Source organism: Alexandromys fortis, unplaced genomic scaffold (assembly GCF_014885135.2).
Source record: "Alexandromys fortis isolate MF-2015 unplaced genomic scaffold, M_Fortis_MF-2015_v1.1 scaffold_164, whole genome shotgun sequence".
NCBI lineage: Eukaryota > Metazoa > Chordata > Mammalia > Rodentia > Cricetidae > Alexandromys > Alexandromys fortis.
Window position 1 is genome coordinate 1236385 of NW_026068047.1, and position 18296 is coordinate 1254680.

The 18296-nt window shown below is 42.0% G+C and overlaps 1 protein-coding gene across 2 annotated transcripts in view; it reads left to right on the forward strand.

The window, feature by feature from the left end:
* Cep162 (centrosomal protein 162) overlaps nt 1-18296 on the forward strand; it is a 73345-nt gene that overhangs the window by 20023 nt on the left and 35026 nt on the right. Inside the window, exons 8-16 of one of the 2 annotated variants that reach the window (XM_050118914.1) lie at nt 105-135; nt 546-662; nt 2896-3093; nt 3918-3993; nt 7575-7815; nt 9495-9756; nt 16865-16995; nt 17272-17499; nt 17937-18077. In XM_050118914.1, the coding sequence (XP_049974871.1) occupies nt 105-135; nt 546-662; nt 2896-3093; nt 3918-3993; nt 7575-7815; nt 9495-9756; nt 16865-16995; nt 17272-17499; nt 17937-18077 (1425 nt within the window). The remainder of the gene's footprint in view (nt 1-104; nt 136-545; nt 663-2895; nt 3094-3917; nt 3994-7574; nt 7816-9494; nt 9757-16864; nt 16996-17271; nt 17500-17936; nt 18078-18296) is intronic. The other variant, XM_050118915.1, reaches the window with a different exon arrangement.

Consider the following 18296-nt stretch of genomic DNA (forward strand, 5'->3'; position numbering starts at 1 on the left):
GACACCTAGAAAATGTTTCTGTTCCTCTCATAGCTCCTGCTTCTCAGACTGTGGTCATTCCATATAATCTTATTTTCAAAACATGTAATTTTCTTTTAATTTAGGAAGAAGAGAAAACTGGCATGCTGGCTAATGGTAAATATTAATTGATAAGTAAACTTCAAAAATCTCATCTAAATAATTTTGAATAAAATGTTTTTATTTTGAATCTTTCTCAAAGAATTACAATTCTTAACCTTTCTCAGTCGTTTGTCCTTTATTCCTTTCTTGACCCTATTATGTTTGAAATATTTCCTTTTCTGTTTTTCTCAAGCCTTTCACCTTCCAAATAAATGTCTAGATATATGGAATCACTTATGTTTGTTTTGATGTTAGCCTATTATCTTGTATATACCATTAAAATCATGCATGTGGAAACACACGTGATTATACACTAACAACATTTACGTGTAAATATTTGTTTTTAAGCATTGCATGTGCCGAATTTTATTGGACCAAGAAACACACAGAGCTTCCTACACTCCTTGTTGTTTATGTTCCTGCAGTTGTGCTGCTTGATTCTTCAGACTCTGTTGAGGATGTTGACCTTGCTGATCAAAATAAAGCAACCCCTAAAGCAAAGGCCGTCCCAGAAATGACTGCTGGTGAACTAGCGGGAACAGGTAACGCATGTGAAAACTTGACTAACTATAGGATGCTCTGTGAGTAACTGGCTTCTAGAACATTTCACGTAATAACCATCTGGACATTGAGGACGTTCAATCTCATAGACTGACTATGCTGTCAATACAAGGGGAGCTGTAGCTGAGGGCTAAGTAGTTGTTGTACCATCCGTGGTTTTCTGCTCAGTTCGCCATGAGTAGGAGAAATGGACATGGGCCCCGGCTGTGCTTTACCTTGTTCCCTCCTTAGGCACAGGCTATGTCACACCCTTAGATTCTGAACTATTTTCCCTAAAGCTCGTAACAGTTTTGTGATATTGCCCTTTCAAACTGTAAAGCAGTAGAACCATCATTGTCGTTTGGATCTTCCATGAAATTAGGATTGTGCCAGGCAGCATATTTTGTTTTGCTATAGAATATAATATATTCTTGATTTCCCACATTATTAGTTGCAAATGGGAACTTTTTAACCATCTTGCTTTGGGGGTTCAGAGGACTTATTTAGATTAGTCTAGTAAACTGAGACCCTTGGATAAAAAACAGTAGAAATCACAAACCAACTCTAAACATCTTGTATGTTACTTATACTAATTTTTTACTAATTTCGTTTTTTTGAGACAGGGTTTCTCTGTAGCTTTGGAGCCTGTCCTGGAACTAGCTCATGTAGACCACACTGGCCTCAAACTCACTGAGATCCTCCTGCCTCTGCCTCCCAAATGCTGGGACTAAAGGTGTGCGCCACCACCGCCTGCCTTACTATTTATTTTCTTGTTACAGAAAAGCTCATGTGTCTTGGTATATAGTGCACTTTTATCTATTTGTTTATTTGTATTGTGTGCATGTGTGTATCGTGTGTATCTCTGGGGGCTTGAATGATATGGTACACATGTTGTCATAGTTCAACTTTTAGGAGTCAGCTCTCTTCTGCCTTAGCTTCTGAGGTCAAACTCATATATTAAGGTTTGTGTAGCATCGCCTTCACCTGCTGAGCCATCTCATTGGTCCTTGGCTTGATGAATTTTTAAACACTGAATGCTCCCATGTAATCAGCATCTAGATCAAAAATCAAGAAGACTCAAACTACATTATCTTGTCATAACTCTTATTTTTGGCCAACATCTTCCAAGGGTCGTTACTGTCTAGATTTGTTTCATATAGTTTTCCTCTTCAAATAGAAAATAAAAAATTTCTGGGTGTTGTAGTGCATTCTTATAATCCTAGCATTCAGTAAGCTGAAACAGAAGGATGGCAAATTTAATATCAACCTGAGCTATATAATAAGACCCAGTCTTGTAGCTGGCAAGGTGGTTCAGCCAGTAAAGGTATGGCCTGGGCTACATGAGATCCTTTCTCCAAAAACAAAGGGAAGAGTCCAGAGAGATTGCTCAGTGGGTAAAGGTACTTGCCATGCAAGTCTGGTGACCCAATCTCTAGAACCAACATAAGTAAACAGAGAGAACCACTCCAGTGTTGTCCTTTAACCTCCACTGTGTAGTTTGCATTTGTATGTGCACACTATATACACATAAATAATAATAATAATTTTAAAACAAAGGAATGATGGAGAGGAGGAGAAAGGGAAGAATTAATTGGATTTTTCAAAAGTATTCAGAGGATTTTAAAAGGACTAGAGATAGACCACTTGATGGGCCATTGATAATAAAAAATGGAAAAGCACTGACTGAAGTGTAGGTAGAAGAAAGGGTGTAAAAGAAACCGTGGCCAGGTAGAGGATGATGTCAGATGTCTCACAAGCTCAGAAAGGACACGGGACTGGGCATTGCCATCAGGAAAGGGCTTTGAGTCATAGCAGCTTCAACCAAATGACAGAGCCATCAGTAGTTTGTAGGGTTTGAGGAGCATGCTTGTAGTAGGAACCATTGCAGACTGAGATTACCACACAGCGGGGTGAGAATTACCCTGCAAGGGCAGGATCCTTCAGGAATGTGTCCATCTAGGAGGTATGGGAACAGTTTTACCTGGCACAGAGAGGCTGGTTCAGGACAGTGAGACAACAGGGACTGGTAACGTCAGAGTTGACAATTGCCACATCAAGATTGTCTTTACTTGCTATGAGTTCATACCCGTAGCCTACCCAGGTTTCTGCTCGACTCTGCTTTTCTAATATTGCTGTTGACCTGCAGCCTTGTTCACCATTCCTAAGAGACTAAGGAATGACTTCAGTGTTTCATCTGTCTCCTGTGATACCTGGGAATTGCATTTATTTTAACAGGTGTGTCTTACGGACAGAGCAGTGGTGACACTGAAGCCCTGCATCAGGCTTACTGTCATATAGCTCATTCTCTGGGAGACACAGGAGAACCAAGAATCGAGGCTAGCACTGTGGAAAATGTCAAGAGCTCAGTAAGAGATTATCTTCAAGAAAATGAAGAGTCTTCAAAGAACATCTCCACCACAGAATCTGGTAAAGGTGACAGCTTTGGTAGAAAGATGATGGACGGACGGACAGACGGACAAATTGTCTCTACTATTTACCCTCTTTAGACAGTGTCCGTTGGAGTATATTCTACATACAGTTTGCTGTGGTGATGACTTCTTAGTGTTTGAATGTAAAGGGTGTTATGGTAAGACACCACAGGACCCTGAATGGCAGCACAGGTCCCAGGTAGGGAGCCGTGCAGCGGGCGAGAAGTACACCATGAAGAGAAAGCGGGCATTTATTTAGTGGGTTATGGAGGGGAAAGGGAAAGGGAAGGGAAGAAGTGGAGAAAAGGGAAAGATGCAGAAGCTGCCTCTTTGGGAGAGAGACAGAAAGGAAGGAACTCAGAACTCAGGCTGAAAGCTGAAGGAAGATCTGTTTGCTTCAGTAGATTGGAGAGGGAGTGGGCAGGGCCTGTCTCTTAAAGGGACAGGACAGACCATTACAAAGGGCGTGATCAAAGGAAACCCCACCAGGATTAACTCCAAAGTTAGAGCTAAACACAGAATACAGCTTACCTTCCAATGAGCCTTAGCCAAATTAAGCAACAAGCTTGGCATATACATGTATGTGCATTAATAGAAATAGTATTTTAAGATTAAAAAAATTACATAGCAAGTGTGTATATGAGATCTAGGTGTAGATAATGGGGATTTTATAAGGTCCAAGAGAGGGTTCCTGGTGCAATTTTGTGATGTAAATTTGATTTATTGCACATGCCATTTTGTTAACTATATGAAATAGAGAAAATTATTTTTATGTTACTTAGTATATAATTTAAGCAATTTAGGCAATTTAACTTTTCTCCCTTTTAGATCTGCCCACAGTAGAGGAGCTGATGAGACCCATCAGGATAGACTCCTTTGGGGTCAGTGGCTTTGACTTGCTCAGGTATGAGGTTTCAGCAATGCCCTGTGCAGGACAGTTGCTTAGCTGAGTGGTGTTTACTGTTGTCGCTTCTTGTTTTGTCACAGGGAACTTACAACCATCTGTTCTGTGGAACCATTCCTCGTAAATGATTAATCAACAATGCAGGCTTGTTTGTGTCCACCTGTGAGCCCCTGATCTCTTTTTGTATTTATCCTCCATCCATCAAAATTTTCCCAGTACTGAAAGAAAAAGAAAGTTGGTGTCATTAACTAGTCCTGATGTTTTCACTGAAAATGTGATTCCTCCTCTTTCAGTGGCACATGGGTCGCCAATCCACTCTCAGGGGAAAATTTATTCTATTTTTATATGAACCATAGGTTCTGACTTAGTCAGCAGCTGACCATCGTCTCACGGTTAGGTGGAGGGTATGGTCTTTGATGCTTGTAGAATTTCAGCTTCACAAAATCAAAGGAGTGTTGGGATAAATTTGGTAAAGTTTGTCAAATATATGAACAGATTTTGCCTCTGAAATGTACACTTAAAATGGTTAAAATGGTAAATTTTATGTCAAATATACATACCGCAAGAAAAAAATAATAGAATAAACACAGCAAAAAAACCTGAATACTTATATGATCCAAGGAACAATAATTTCAGAAATGTCATAATGCCACCATTACCTCTCTTAAAAGCTCCAGTGAAGTGTAAGTAACTTAACTGCTGTAACACATACATCTTGGAGTCCTAGTAGTAGAACATCACACAGTTATTTCTCACACACGCATGGGTAGTGAGACTGGTTGGGCTCTGCTCCGTGTGGGCATTCAGTGCCCAGTGCTTCGGTCCCAGCTGTAGCTTTGACTGTAGTGTTATCCGGCCAGTAAAGAGTGGCATGTCACATTAGCTTGCTTCTGTCTGTCAGAACCAAAACTTTGAGGAAACCAATTGGAGGAAGGTGGGAAATATGATTTACTTGTGCACCTAGAAAGAAAAATGTACTAGCTTGGTAGTATCTAGTTAGTACCCTCATAATACCCAGATGGCCAGTGGCCATCATTTTTCATTACAGTGTCCTACTCAGAGCTCTTACCATCAGGAAGGCCCTGATATCCAAGTGAAGCACAGCCCTCTCCAGTTTGGGTGTGATTCTTTACCAGTAAATGAATTAAAAAACAGACAATGTGTTTCCTTCCCCCCAGCCAACATCAAGTAATGGAACTGGCTCCATTCAGAAATGGAAGTCTATGGGAAATAGAGCAGTCAGAGTTGCCACTTCGAAAAGACTGGAAGGACCTTGTAAAAACCTTAAATAACGGGATTGCCCAGATTAGGCCTTTCCACTTTTCCAGGACCACATACGAATATTTCTCTGGATAGCCGCTGTTCCTGTTCCTTGGACGATTTATCTCAGGTTATTGACATTGGCCAAGCTACAGTAGGTTTTAGGAGAAGGACATGCCGTGCTAGGTTACACGCTTTTTCTACTACCTGCAGGTAGTTCTCAGACTCCTGTTTTCTGGCTCTGGGGAGTGGTTCTGTTTTGCTTTCCTTTGCTTTTGAACTTGATTGTTAGCCTTCAGTGGCCTTCTGGTTTGTTTGGCTCCAGTCAGTTCCATGTGCCAGAAACTAGATTCAAAGTTCTTTGCTATGTTAAATTTTAAATCTACTTGAGATGCTTAGTTCTTGACCATCTGGGAACAGTAACCCTATGTGAAGAACACACAGGACCTATGGCCCTTGTGAGAAACATTCGGCATTCTTTCAGTTGAGAAATTGAATGAAATTCTCTTTCTCATACCATCTTTCCAGAGTGAACCCTGTTGCTGATGTCTGTATGCAGAGAGTAAACCCAATAAGTCTTAAGTTTCTAAGTATTCCTTGTCAGTTCTCTAGAAGAGCCATTCTGTCCTGAGTTCATCCGGTTTCTTGTAATACCTTGCTGAAAGCAGCTAGTAATAGCCAGCACTTAGTGTCATTATGTCCTCTCCCTCCACTTTTTAATCTTACTGCTCCAGGTCTGCCGCCGATGAAGTTGGAAGTGGCAGATTAGCAAATGTTGTGCACTACGAGGCCCCTCGAGCCTCTGCCGTCAGTTTCCTGGCGCCTGGAGCCGTCCATGCTCACATTCTAAGGGCAGGAACTAGTAAATGTCAGAGAGATGCAGCCGAGCCGGTACTCAGCAAGAACGGGAAACAGTTTGGATTAGCACCTAGATAGTAAGGAGCTGATGCATTTCCTGCTGGCTCCAAGTACTTTAGAAGTTTCCAGCATTTACTGAGTAGCTTGTCTCCATAGTATAAAAATGGTAGCCTCTTAAACTGTTCCTCAATCACAAATCATAAGATAATCATATTTTAGAGCCTTTGTGGTTTACTGGTGTTTAACCAAATATAAGACATTCCTTGGAAATATAGTTCCCAAAATGTAAAAATAAAATAAATAAATGATGTAGCCAGGCATGGTGGCACATGCTTTTAATCCCCAGCACTAGGGAGTTAGAGACAAGCAGATCTCTGTGAGTTCAAGGCCAGCCTGGTCTACAAAGTGAGTTCCAGGACAGCCAGGGCTGTTACACAGGGAAACACAAAGGTGTGTATCAATGTTCTCCTGCATATATTTCAGTGCACCGTGTGCTCCCTGATACCCATGAAAAGCCAGAAGAGGGCACTGACTTCCGTGGAACTGGAGCCACAGGCAGCTGTGAGTCACTCTGTGGGTGCTGGGAATTGAACCCAGGTCCTCTCTGAGAACAGCAGTGTTCTTAACTACTGAGCCATCCCTCCAACCTATTTCTGACATTTTTAATACTTGTCTAATTTGTTTTAGTTCATTAAATGGTAAATGGTTTAATTTTAAAATCCTAGTGATTTTTATGATTTTATTTTGAAATTTCCCTATGCTGTGGTTATTTCTATGCTTTTAGTATTTATACTCCTTGATTTCTTGTCATAAATTATAGTCACTTTAGAGTCTTACAGAAATATATAAAAAAATTCCTCTACTTAGAATACATGTTGATATAGTCCAGGCAGTAGTGGTGCACACCTTTAATCCCAGCACTAAGGCAGAGGCGGGTATCTCTGTGAGTTCAAGGCCAGCCTGGTCTGCAGAGTGACCAGTATAGCCAGAGCTGTTACACAGAGAAGCCCTGTCTTGAAAAACAAAACAAAATACGTGTTGACTTAGTAAGAAATTGTGGGTAAAAATTACTGTGCTGTATTAAAATTATCCGAAATTAGTGGGGCATAATGGCACATGCTTATAATCTCAGTAGCTGTCAGAGGTGGAGGCAGGAGGATTGGGAGTTCAGGATCATCTACTAATCCCAGCACGAAGGCAGAGGCAGGTATTATCTCTGTGAGTTAGAAGCAAGCCTGGGCTCCATGAGACCCTACCTCAAAAGAACAGAAAAAAGGTATAAACAGTTACATGATAACCCGTGAGTATCCTAGGCTAATGGTGTTGTGTTGTATGACATGTTTAACAGTGTAACTTCGTTTGAATAGTTACAGCTCATGTCTGTACAAATCTGAGTGGATAACTGAGGAACTTGAGGACTTAGGTTACATGCAGTTTCTACTGTGTTCTACTTTGTTCAACAGTAAAGCAGGGGAATCTAGGAGCTGTTCACCTCCTAAGATGAACGGAAACACTGTGTCTCAATGTCCCCACAAACACGAGGACAGTGTGGCTTTACCCAAGACAGCAGGAGAGAGCACGGGTGGCGGCTGTCCAGCATCAACTGCTATGGAAGATGGTTTGGACAAAGTGTACCTTGAGATTGTGAAGAAAAAAACAACTGTTAACCCTTCACTATTACCTCAGGATGACAAAACCAACCAGGTAAGAAGTGTGTGTTTAAGCTGTGGGGCTGTGTCAGCTGTGGGTGGGACTTCTTACAGAGCCCGCCAGAGTACTCACTTCCTTTTTCTTTTATTCTTATCCCATACCTTACATCCCTACCGCTGTTTTCCCTCTGCCACTCTTCTCACCCCCCCAACACTTCCCCTCTCCCCCCCAACACTTCCCCTCCCCACCCCAACACTTCCCCTCTCCCCCTCCCAAAACTTCCCCTCTCCCCCAGATGCACTTTTTCTCTGTTTTTCTTCTAAAAAAGAGCAGGCCTTCCAGGGGTATAACAAACTCGGCATAACAAGTTACAATAAAACTAGATACAAACCCTCATATCAGGCTGGATGAGGCAACACAGTAGAAGGAAAAGGGTCCCGTGAGCAGACATAAGAGTCAGCGACACCCCAGGTCTCACTGTTAACAGTCCCACAAGAACACCCAGCTACACAAGTGTATATATATATATGCAGAGAACCTAGCTCAGCCCCATAAAGGATCCATGACTGTCTCTTCCGTCTCTGTGAGCCCCTATGAGTCCCGCTTATTTGAATCTTTGGACCATGTTCTCCTGGTGTCCTTGACCCCTCTGGCCCCTGAATACCCCCACCCCCACCCACTCCAGGGTTACCCTGACTCAGTCTAACATTTGCCTTTGGGTCTCTGCATCTGTTCCCAGGGGTTGCCAGATGACACCTCTTCTGATGACAGTTGGGCTAGGCACTGATCTATGGGTATAGCAGGATGTCCATTTCCTCTTGCCCTTTCCTTCTATTTTCTTTCGTTAACTAGTTTAAGACTTGGATCGTTTCAGAAAACATTCTCTGCATCACTGCATAGCTCAGGGCTCATTCTCCTCAGTCTGCACCATAAGAGAGTTGGCATTTATAGGATTGTGATCAGCCACTGTGACGAAATGCACATTTCATTGTTCCTTCTTTCTCTGTTCAGCTTGGTTCCAGTATTCTATTTTTACTGTCTAATTTAGTATTTGCTATGAAGCGCCTCATTTTTGTAGATGTGCTGTGTAACTATATTGTTACTGTGATAAAATACTCTGAAAAAGCCAGTTGGGAAAGAAACTTTGTTGGTTCATAGTTGAAGATACAGCCTGTCATGATGGGAAGTCAAGGCAGCAGACATGAGAGAAGGCGAGAGCAATGAATCCCAGGTGCAGCACAGTTCCTTTCCCCTTCTATGAAGTTCAGGACCCCAGTCAGGGAAGGAGAGCCTTCTCACCACAATCTGGGTACCCTCTCACACAGGTTCCTAGGCCCAGCTCCCACCCAGATTCTGTCGGGTTGACAATCCACTAACCATCACAAGTCTTGATATTTTTAATGTACCTTAAATCCAGAGAAAATTAGGTGCTGTTTTGGTTGTCATTTCAAAATACCTTCCTCCTTGATGTCTTCATTATTCTAGTAGCTACACACCTTACTCTCCAGCTAGCTTATTTTTGCTTTAAAGTACTTGGTGCCAATGCTAACTGTGAAGATAGGCTTCAAAACACTGGAATTCTAATAAATTAGAGAACGTTGCTGTAGTAGTTTGCCCTTCACAAACCTCGTTATTTGCCAGTCACGATCTTGCCATGTGTTAATTTTTTTTTTTTTAACAACAGTAGTTGAAGTTCATTCCAATACTAAAGAGTTTGTTCTTGTTGTATACAGACTTCAAAGACTCGGTTCAGTGCTGGGGCAGAGGGACCTGTAACTGGCAAGCAGATTCCATACAAGAAGGCCAGAAGTGCACCTCCTTTGCTTAAGAGAAAGCCGCAGAGTGGACTGTATGTATCAACTCGGAGCTCAGGCTACAGCAAACCCAGTTCGCCACTCCAATTATTTTCTGCTTTTGAAAAGAAATCTTCAAAGGACAATATAAAAAGTAAAAATGTGAGATCCATTCCCACGTCAAATCAATTCAGGAAAAAAGGTAAGAATACATTCCTTTCAAGGTAGAGTTTGACATATATATAGCATATTATTTCATTTTCTTTTTCTTTTTTCTGTGTATTCCTTTTAGAATAAGTGTGTAGTGTATAGCTATTGAGCTAGGATAGTAGCAATGAAGATAGTGAAAAGTGGTTGATGAAAATACGTTTAAGGGTAGAACCGATAATATAAAAATCTAGTCTGGGTCACTGTAGTTTTTGGTCCAGGCAACTAAAGGAATGGAGCAGACGCTCCCTGAGGTCAGACAAATGGAGGTAAACTCTGGGCTGAGAGGAAGGGGAGATGACGACTTTGAGATGACTGTTCTGACTTACAAACAGTGATAAAGAGAAGGCATTTAGATTGAAAGTCTGCCGACCAAGAGGAAGTGTAAACTGAAGATACCATTTGAGAACTTACTAACGACCAGAAGAGGTGTTTTTCTAAGCACTGACAGAGCAGGAGGATGTTCTTGTTACCTCTTTCTGTTGTTATGATAAAAAAGCAATTTGGGGAAAAAGAATTTGCTCTCACTTATAGGCTGCAGTCCATCCTTGTGGCAAGCCAAAGCAGGGACTTGAAGCAGAATGCACACAGGTACACAGCTTACTGACCTGGATTTCTCAGCTACTTTTCTTACACATTGGGGTCTCCCTGCCTAGGGGTTGCACCTCCCACAGTGGACCCTTCTACTTCTTAGTAGTCAAGGAAATGCCCCACAGACATGCCATCCACAGACCAATCTGTTGGAGGCAACTCCTTAATGGAGGTTCCTTCTTTCCATTTGACCCCTAAGGCTGTGTCTTTTGGCAGCTGAAGCGATGACAGGATTACTAGAGGGTAAACACGAACAGGCTCACTCTAGCCGATCAAACAGAACAAAAGGGATCTGCAAGGTAGGCAGAGTGAGGGAGGAGAACCCTGACAGAACCTTCAGTCTAGGGAAGATGTAGCTCAAGGAGCGTCTCTTCTGCCATTTGCTGCCCACAGGGGAAGAAGCTGAACTGAGAACTGCTCTTCAGTTGTAGCAAGTTGGTGGCCATCAGCGGTGGAGGTCAGTTTCCTGGCAGAGCTGACTGCAAGGCAGATTGAGTGGGCAAGAATGTGGATAGAATTAGTGCTTCAAGTAATAGGATGTTCTGGAGGAAGTTCCTGTGAAAGGCAGAAGATGGAGCAGAAGCTGACTTGGAAGGAGTTGAGAGACAGTTAGGGGGCCACCACAGTAGCACTGTAGGTAAAGACATTTGCCACTCCAGCCTTAGCATCCTAAGTTAGTCTTGAAGGAGAGAACCAGCTCCTAAAAGTTGTTTTCTGGCTCTGCACCTCCACACACTTACGCACATACTGCACATGTCTGCCCTTAAGAAAGACTGAATGGAAAGAGAAAGAATGGACAGTGTGGTAGATAGAGGGAATAATTGCCAGGGCAGTGTCCTTGACTTAGAACTATAGTGGTGCACAGTAGGACTGCATTACCTAGGAATGTGCACAGTTCTGAGACTGCTACCTCTGTCTGCTTCATTCTTCTCAGAATCAGACACCGTGCCATCACAGAGCAGTGAAGAGGGAAAGAAGGGAAGATATGAAGTAAGCTTCCAAGTGATTACTAAGCTGGAGGTCAGAAGGTCATTGCATAATTGGAAGTGAACCTAGGTCACACCAGTGTGAGTTAGCAGCTAAGAGCAAGGAACATTAAGGAACCAAAGTCAAGGAGTTGGCAGAGTCTGAGTATGTTGAAGTCATTGCAAATGAAGACAGAAGTGTCACAGTGATTGAGAAGCTATCAATGTAGATGATTGAAGGCAACAATATTTTTATGAGTAGAGTTAGTTAGCTAATATTCTAAACTTGTTTTCCATATTTCAAAATCTTAAAGTATTTGCGACTATCAGAATCAAAACACATTACTCATTTTTGTACTAAAACATGCAGTGGTGGACTGCACCAGGCTTTTTCTTTTGAGCTGCCAACCAGTTCCCAGATCATGACATAGAGACTTAGGAATGCCTGGCCTTAGCTTCGGCTCCTTTCTTGCTAGCTCTTATAACGTAACCTATTTTTCTTCATTTACATTTTGTCTCAGGACTTTTTACCTTTCTCTCTGTATGTCCTACCCTGTGTCTACTGACTGCCAGCTGCCTCGCTGGCCCAGGGCATCTTCCTCTCTTGCTCCCCATTCTCTCTTCTTTCTTCTTAAACCTCTCTGCTTGGCAGTCCCGGTTATCCTTCTCCTGCTTAACTATTGACCATTCAGCTTTTTATCAGACCAGTCAGGTTCCTTTGGCAGGCAAGGTGAAACAAATGTAGCGCCTCTTTACATCGTTAACAAAGGCAGCAGAAACAAATGTAACACACCTCCACATAGTTAAAGTAAGATTCCACAGCACAGACAAATGTAACACATCTTTGCCTGGCTAAAATAATAATCCACAACAGTGGACCTGTTCTTTCGCTGAACTACTGTAGTATCTCGTTAGACTGTTCAGTATGGGTTTTTTGTATTTGTCTCTTTATTGATAATCTGCCCAGAGTAGCTTTAATTTTACTCATAACTGTAATTCTTTTGGAATAATTGTTACAGGTTGGCTTCCTTGGGAAGCACAGTAGGGCAGTTCAGATCATCATTGGTTAGAATAAAAATTAAGCCCAGTTGCTTAACCAAATGAAACTCTTTTGTCTTTGATGTGACTGTGAGCCCAGAGATAGGGAGCTGAGATATACAGCTGGGAAAGGAACCAGATAAATCCCATCTTTCCTGCAGAATCCATACAATGTGACTTCTGTCTTTTTTGTAAGGTTTATTTTTGAGAGAGAAACAGAGAGAGAGAGAGACAGAGACAGAGAGAGAGACAGAGAGAGAGAGAGAGACAGAGAGAGACAGAGAGAGAGACAGAGAGAGAGAGAGAGACAGAGAGAGACAGAGAGAGAGAGACAGAGAGAGAGAGACAGAGAGAGAGAGACAGAGAGAGACAGAGACAGAGACAGAATAAGAATATGCCTATACCAGGCTATGAGAATACAGGTGCTCATTGAGGCCAGAGGTGTCAGATGCCCTGGAGTTGGAGTTACCAGTGATTGTGAGCCACCTGATGTGGGTTTCGGGAAGCAAACTTAGGTCCTCTGCAAGAAAAATAAATACATGCTCTTATCCCCTGAACCCTTTCCCCAGCTCCGTCTGTCTCCATTCTTACACAATGATGTCTGTCTCCACGTTCTGCCCATGAGGTGGAATGACAGTAGAGCAGCCAAACCTATGGTGCGTTCGTTAGAATCTCTTCCCTGAAACCCTTCACCTAGGAACCTTTTGCGTCCATCGTTTGACTAAAACTTGTTACCACCCCAGTTTGCATACAGTTTGGGGTGTAGTCACTGTGAGCTAAGCATATTGCTGCCCATGTAGAATTAGGTGTCTGTTAGAGGGGAAGAAATGGAGGTTAGTGGCTGCAGACTTGTCACGTGGGGGCTGCCTGTTTATTCTAGCTACCTTTAATTTAGCATTTCATGTTTATGCTTTCTTTTGTAAAGTAATACTGTTTAAAAAGAAAACTTGCTGATGAGTAAAAATTCAAAAATAGGGGAAAACAGGAAAAAGAAAAGGTAACAAGAAATGCTGTGCCGTGCTAAGTGCTGAATCAGGCTTTTCTCTGTGTGTGTCTTAAACAAGAGAACGAATGGGTGGGTGGACAGCAGAAGTAGATAAATGGACTGAATATTTTCTAAGAGTAATACCCGAAAATGCCAGATGAATCCCATTAGTCTACATACTGACTTAAAACTCAGTTTCTAAAAAAATGATGTGATCACACTTTAAGTTCTTTTTATTTTTTTAACTTTTGACTTATTTTATATGTTTAACCCACATGTGTGTATGTGTACCATTTGCATGCCTGGCACATGAGGGGGCCAGAAGAGGGCATTGGACCTCCCAGAACTGCAGTTAGAGACGTTTGTGTGCCACCAGCTGGGTGCTAAGCATCGAACCTGGGCACTATGGAAGAGCAGCCAGCGCTTTTCACCACAGAGTCATCTCCTGGCCCCTACAAGTTCTTAAATATATTAGATGTAGATTCCTTAAATCTCCAAGGAGATAAACTTCATCCTTAAAAATTACATGTTCTAAGACATCCCCTTAAGAAATAGATTCTGATAACCACTGAGAGATTGTAACGCCACGTTATTGTTTCCTGGCTTTATTTTCAATTTTATGTATTGCCAATCACTTGGTTCCCTTCTGTGAAATATGAAGTAATATACTCTGTGTCCCCATGCCGCCCAGCCAGGGGCTTTACTTTTTCAAGGCATATTTTCTCTTGCCACCATATCTCTCTCAGCTTGGAGATTTAGTTTTTGCTTCTGGTTATTAAGTAAATTGAATGTCTGTTACCGATAGTGACGTCAATGTGGAATTACTTTGGTTCATTTCTTTATGGTTGAATGTGATTAATGCATTGTTTCTTCAAAGAGGGCTTTAGAGTTCTAATGCTGCAGGGTTTTCTGTTTGAATTTTCATATTAAGAAATTTTCCTTTCTTAGGTAAGGGAGGAAATAGCAGATAGATGTCTTACAGAGGACTTGGTTCCGTTGCCAGCATGTAGCTCACAACTGTCTGTACCTCTAGTACTAGAAGATTCGGTGTCTACTTCTGGCCTCTTTGGGGCACCAGACACAAACATGGTACACAGATATATATTCCATAAACACTCATACCTATGGAAAAAAGATTTAGGAATGGAAATTCTGTTGTAAAAAGACTGGCAGGTTGAATGTCTACATAGAGAACCACCTGTTTGTAGCTGCCTAGTCCTCAGAGAGTCATGTGCTGGCAGGACACTCCTAGCCCTTGTCATGGAATAACCTGCCAGTGATTGGAAGGGATCATATGCTGCATTTGCAGTGATTCAGTCTTTTTGGATGCTTTAAGACATTTATTATGAAACACACTAAGTATGATGACTGTAAGGAAAACCTTTATATGCCTACAAAAAAAGATAGAAATGAATCTTTCTATGAGGAAGTATTGAATTATTTCTTCTTTTAGCTTTTCTGTATTTTCCAAATATCTGAAGATAGTTTTAATTTAAAAAATACATTTAAACAAATCTTGAGGAAATAATTGTAAAAAAAAAATGAGGCTATTTATTTACCTTTAAAGCAGCTGGATAACGTTCATAGAGTGTTAAGCCTGACACATTTGAATGTGGGCTCTAAGATTCCACAGAGGCTCTCACCTATTCCCCTTCCTAGGGCGATGCATTTGTGTCCCTCTTAGGGTCCTCCTTGCCACCTAGCTCCTCTGGGACTGTGGAATGTAGCCTGGTTATCCTTTACTTTACATCTACTGTCCACTTAGGAGTGAGTACATACTGTTTGTCTTTCTGGGTCTGGGTTACCTCACTCAGGATGCTTTTTTTCTAGTTCCATCTATCTGCCTACATGATGTCATTGTTTTTTACTGCTCAGTAGTAATCCATTGTGTAAATGTACCACATAGTCTTTATCCATTCTTTGGTTGAGGGGCATCTAGGCTGTTTCCAGGTTCTGACTATTATGAATAATGCTGCTATGAATATAGTTGAGCAGATGTCCTTGNCTATTATGAATAATGCTGCTATGAATATAGTTGAGCAGATGTCCTTGTTGTGTGATTGAGCATCCCTTGGGTATATGCTTAAGAGTGGTATTGCTCCTGGGTAAACTGGGGGGGGGGGGGGGGGGGGATGAGAACAGAAGGAATGGGATGGTCGAGTTGGGGGAGGGATAAAGAGGGAGAACAGTAAAAGAGACATCTTGATAGAGGGAACCATTGTGGGGTTAGGGGGAAACTTGGTGCTAGAGAAACTCCCAGGAATCCACAACAATGACCCTGGGTAAGACTCCTAGCAATCATGGAGAGGGTGCCTGCATAGGCCTTCTCCTGTAATCAGATTGGTGATTAACTTAATTGTCATCATAGAACCTTCATCCAGTAACTGATGGTCTCGAAACAGATGCAGAGATTCATAACCAGGCACTGGGCCGACCTCCAGGAGTCCAGTCGATGAGAGGGAGGAGGGATTATGTGAGCAAGAGGGGGTAAATTAGATCATGATGGGGAAACCCATGGAGACAGCTGACCCAAGCTAGTGAGAGTTCATGAACTGACAACTGGGACCTCTGCATGTGACCAAACTAGGCCCCCCGAATGTGGGTGACAATTGTGTGGCTTGGTCTGTTTGTGGGACCCCTGGCAGTGGGACCAGGGTTTATCCTTGATGCACGAACTGGCTTTTGTGGAGCCCATTCCCTATGGTGGATACTTGCTCAGCCTTCATGCAGTGGGGATGGGTAGGCTTAGTTAGCTCCCCACAGGAGGCCTTAACCTCTCTGAGAAATGGATGGGGGGTTGGGGAATGTGGGGGGAGTGGGAGGAGACGAGGGAGGGGAAACTGTAGTTGGTATATAAAATGAATTTTTAAGATATTCCATAGAAGCATCTGCCTACATTGCTTGTTGCTAACTGAATAGTATATACTGGCTTCAGAATTTCATCTATCTTTGGAGTTTAAAAGTTACTGTAAAAGCAGAAAATTAGGCCAAACATATATTAGTCACATTCTTTTCTAATTTGCTAGATGATGCTACTGGATTAGAACAGTATTGTTAGTCTTTGAAATCAGACTTAGGTTAGCTGTTATGGTATCCTCTACAGTGTGCATTGCTCCATTGATTCTGTGATTCCCTCTCATACACCGAGTATCAAGAGTGCTCAAGACACAGTGACTCTGAACTAAAATTCTTCATGCTTACCAGCTGCTCTTTCTGATCCATTATGTAGCCATCCTGACTGTGACCCTCTTACAACATAATTTGTTAAAAGTGGTAAAGTCTTGAAGTTATCCTGATTCATCGTCTCCTCACTTATTTAGCTCCATCTGTGGATGCTGATTGTGGGTGACTGCTGGGGTGCAGTGACCACAGCGAAAGGACCATGGGGGGGGGGTGCCTCAGCCTGTGTTGCGATCCATGTTTTACTTCCACATTGCCACTGTCCTCATTTATTGCCCATCATTGCTGAATGCACATTCAGCCTTACTTTTATGATGCTTCCTTCTGTTGTCTATAATATTTAGAAATATTATCTGGAACAAAACTCATCAAGCCTACAGTTTTGAATAAGCCATCCCCGCAAAGTAAAGGTAGCCTAGCTACACCTAAGAGGCCAGACGACCCCACAGCTGACTCCTCTGTCCAGTTCCAGACTGTAAGTATTGAAGTTCATATTAGTATTTCTAATTTTTATATTTTAAAATCATTTTAAAACTAGATTATAAATGTGTTAATTGCCTACTTAAAAAATATCATAATTGAAGTGGATTAATGTGTACAGATATGAAATTTCTTTTCCTTATTCACACCATTCTCACTGGTTTCTTTGTACTAGAGCATTATTACCATGTCATTGCCAGTCTGTCTTTCTGTTTGGGTTCTGGTCTTAACCATGCAGCTCATGTAATGAAGTCATGCTTCTTCTTTAAAGGAGTCTGCAGGGTCCTCTGGTGAGAACAGAGAGAAAGAGTTGCTTATGTTGAAAAGAGCTCAGGATGCAGAGGAAAGATGGAGGGACGCACAAGCCCTGATTGAGCAAATTAAAGTCACATTCTCAGAGAAGGAGAAGGAGCTGGAGAACACCCTGGAAAACCTCAAGAGACAGCAGGAGGGAGAGCTCTTCAAACTGAACCAGGAAAACTACATTCTTCAGGCCAAGGTACCGAATGTACTGTTCTGGTTTTCTTTCTTATATATTTAAATAAATAAATAAATAAATAAAAGCCATTATGCTTCCTTTCAAATTCCTTGTTATCCTGGTACCTGGAGCTGTTCACCTTGATGTATTTGCCGTATACATTACAGACTTGGTTCTTGGTTCTCTCGTTCTTTTGAAAACAAGTCAATGAGTTCCTTATACCCTTCAGAGAAACGAGAGTTCCGGCAAGAGGTGCAGTAGAAGATCTAGAACCAGAGTCACAACAGTGTTTGTGAGTTCCTCGCTCACCAGCAAAGCGCTGTGCTGACTTGACAGTGCTCCTGGCACTCCCCAGGACAGCCATAATGGAGGTTGTGTGGGTCTGAGAACCTCTATCTTCCTCACTTCTTTCTTCATTCTCTGTTTGCAAATAAAGCAATTTATTCATTTTCTTAAAGTTAAGTAGCTTTGAAGAAACAAGCAGAAAACAGAGGTGGCTACAGCTTGGAGAAACATCTGATCCCATCACTGGAGAAAAACTGAAACAAATCCAAAAAGAAATACAAGAACAAGAGACACTTCTTCAGGGATATCAGCAGGTGAGACGGTTCTTCAGCCTCTGACGGCTTTGCTTTTGACTCTTTAATTATAAATGTAAGGTATATTAAAATACTGCTGTGGTCATTTCACATGCAGATAGAAGTAAGGTGGTAATTTGACCAGTGTTCTTCCCCGACCTTTTCCCTCTCCTCGTCCTTCCTTCCCGCCCTCTCCTGTGCTCTGGAACTCACTATATAGCCCAGGTGGTCCTCAAGGTT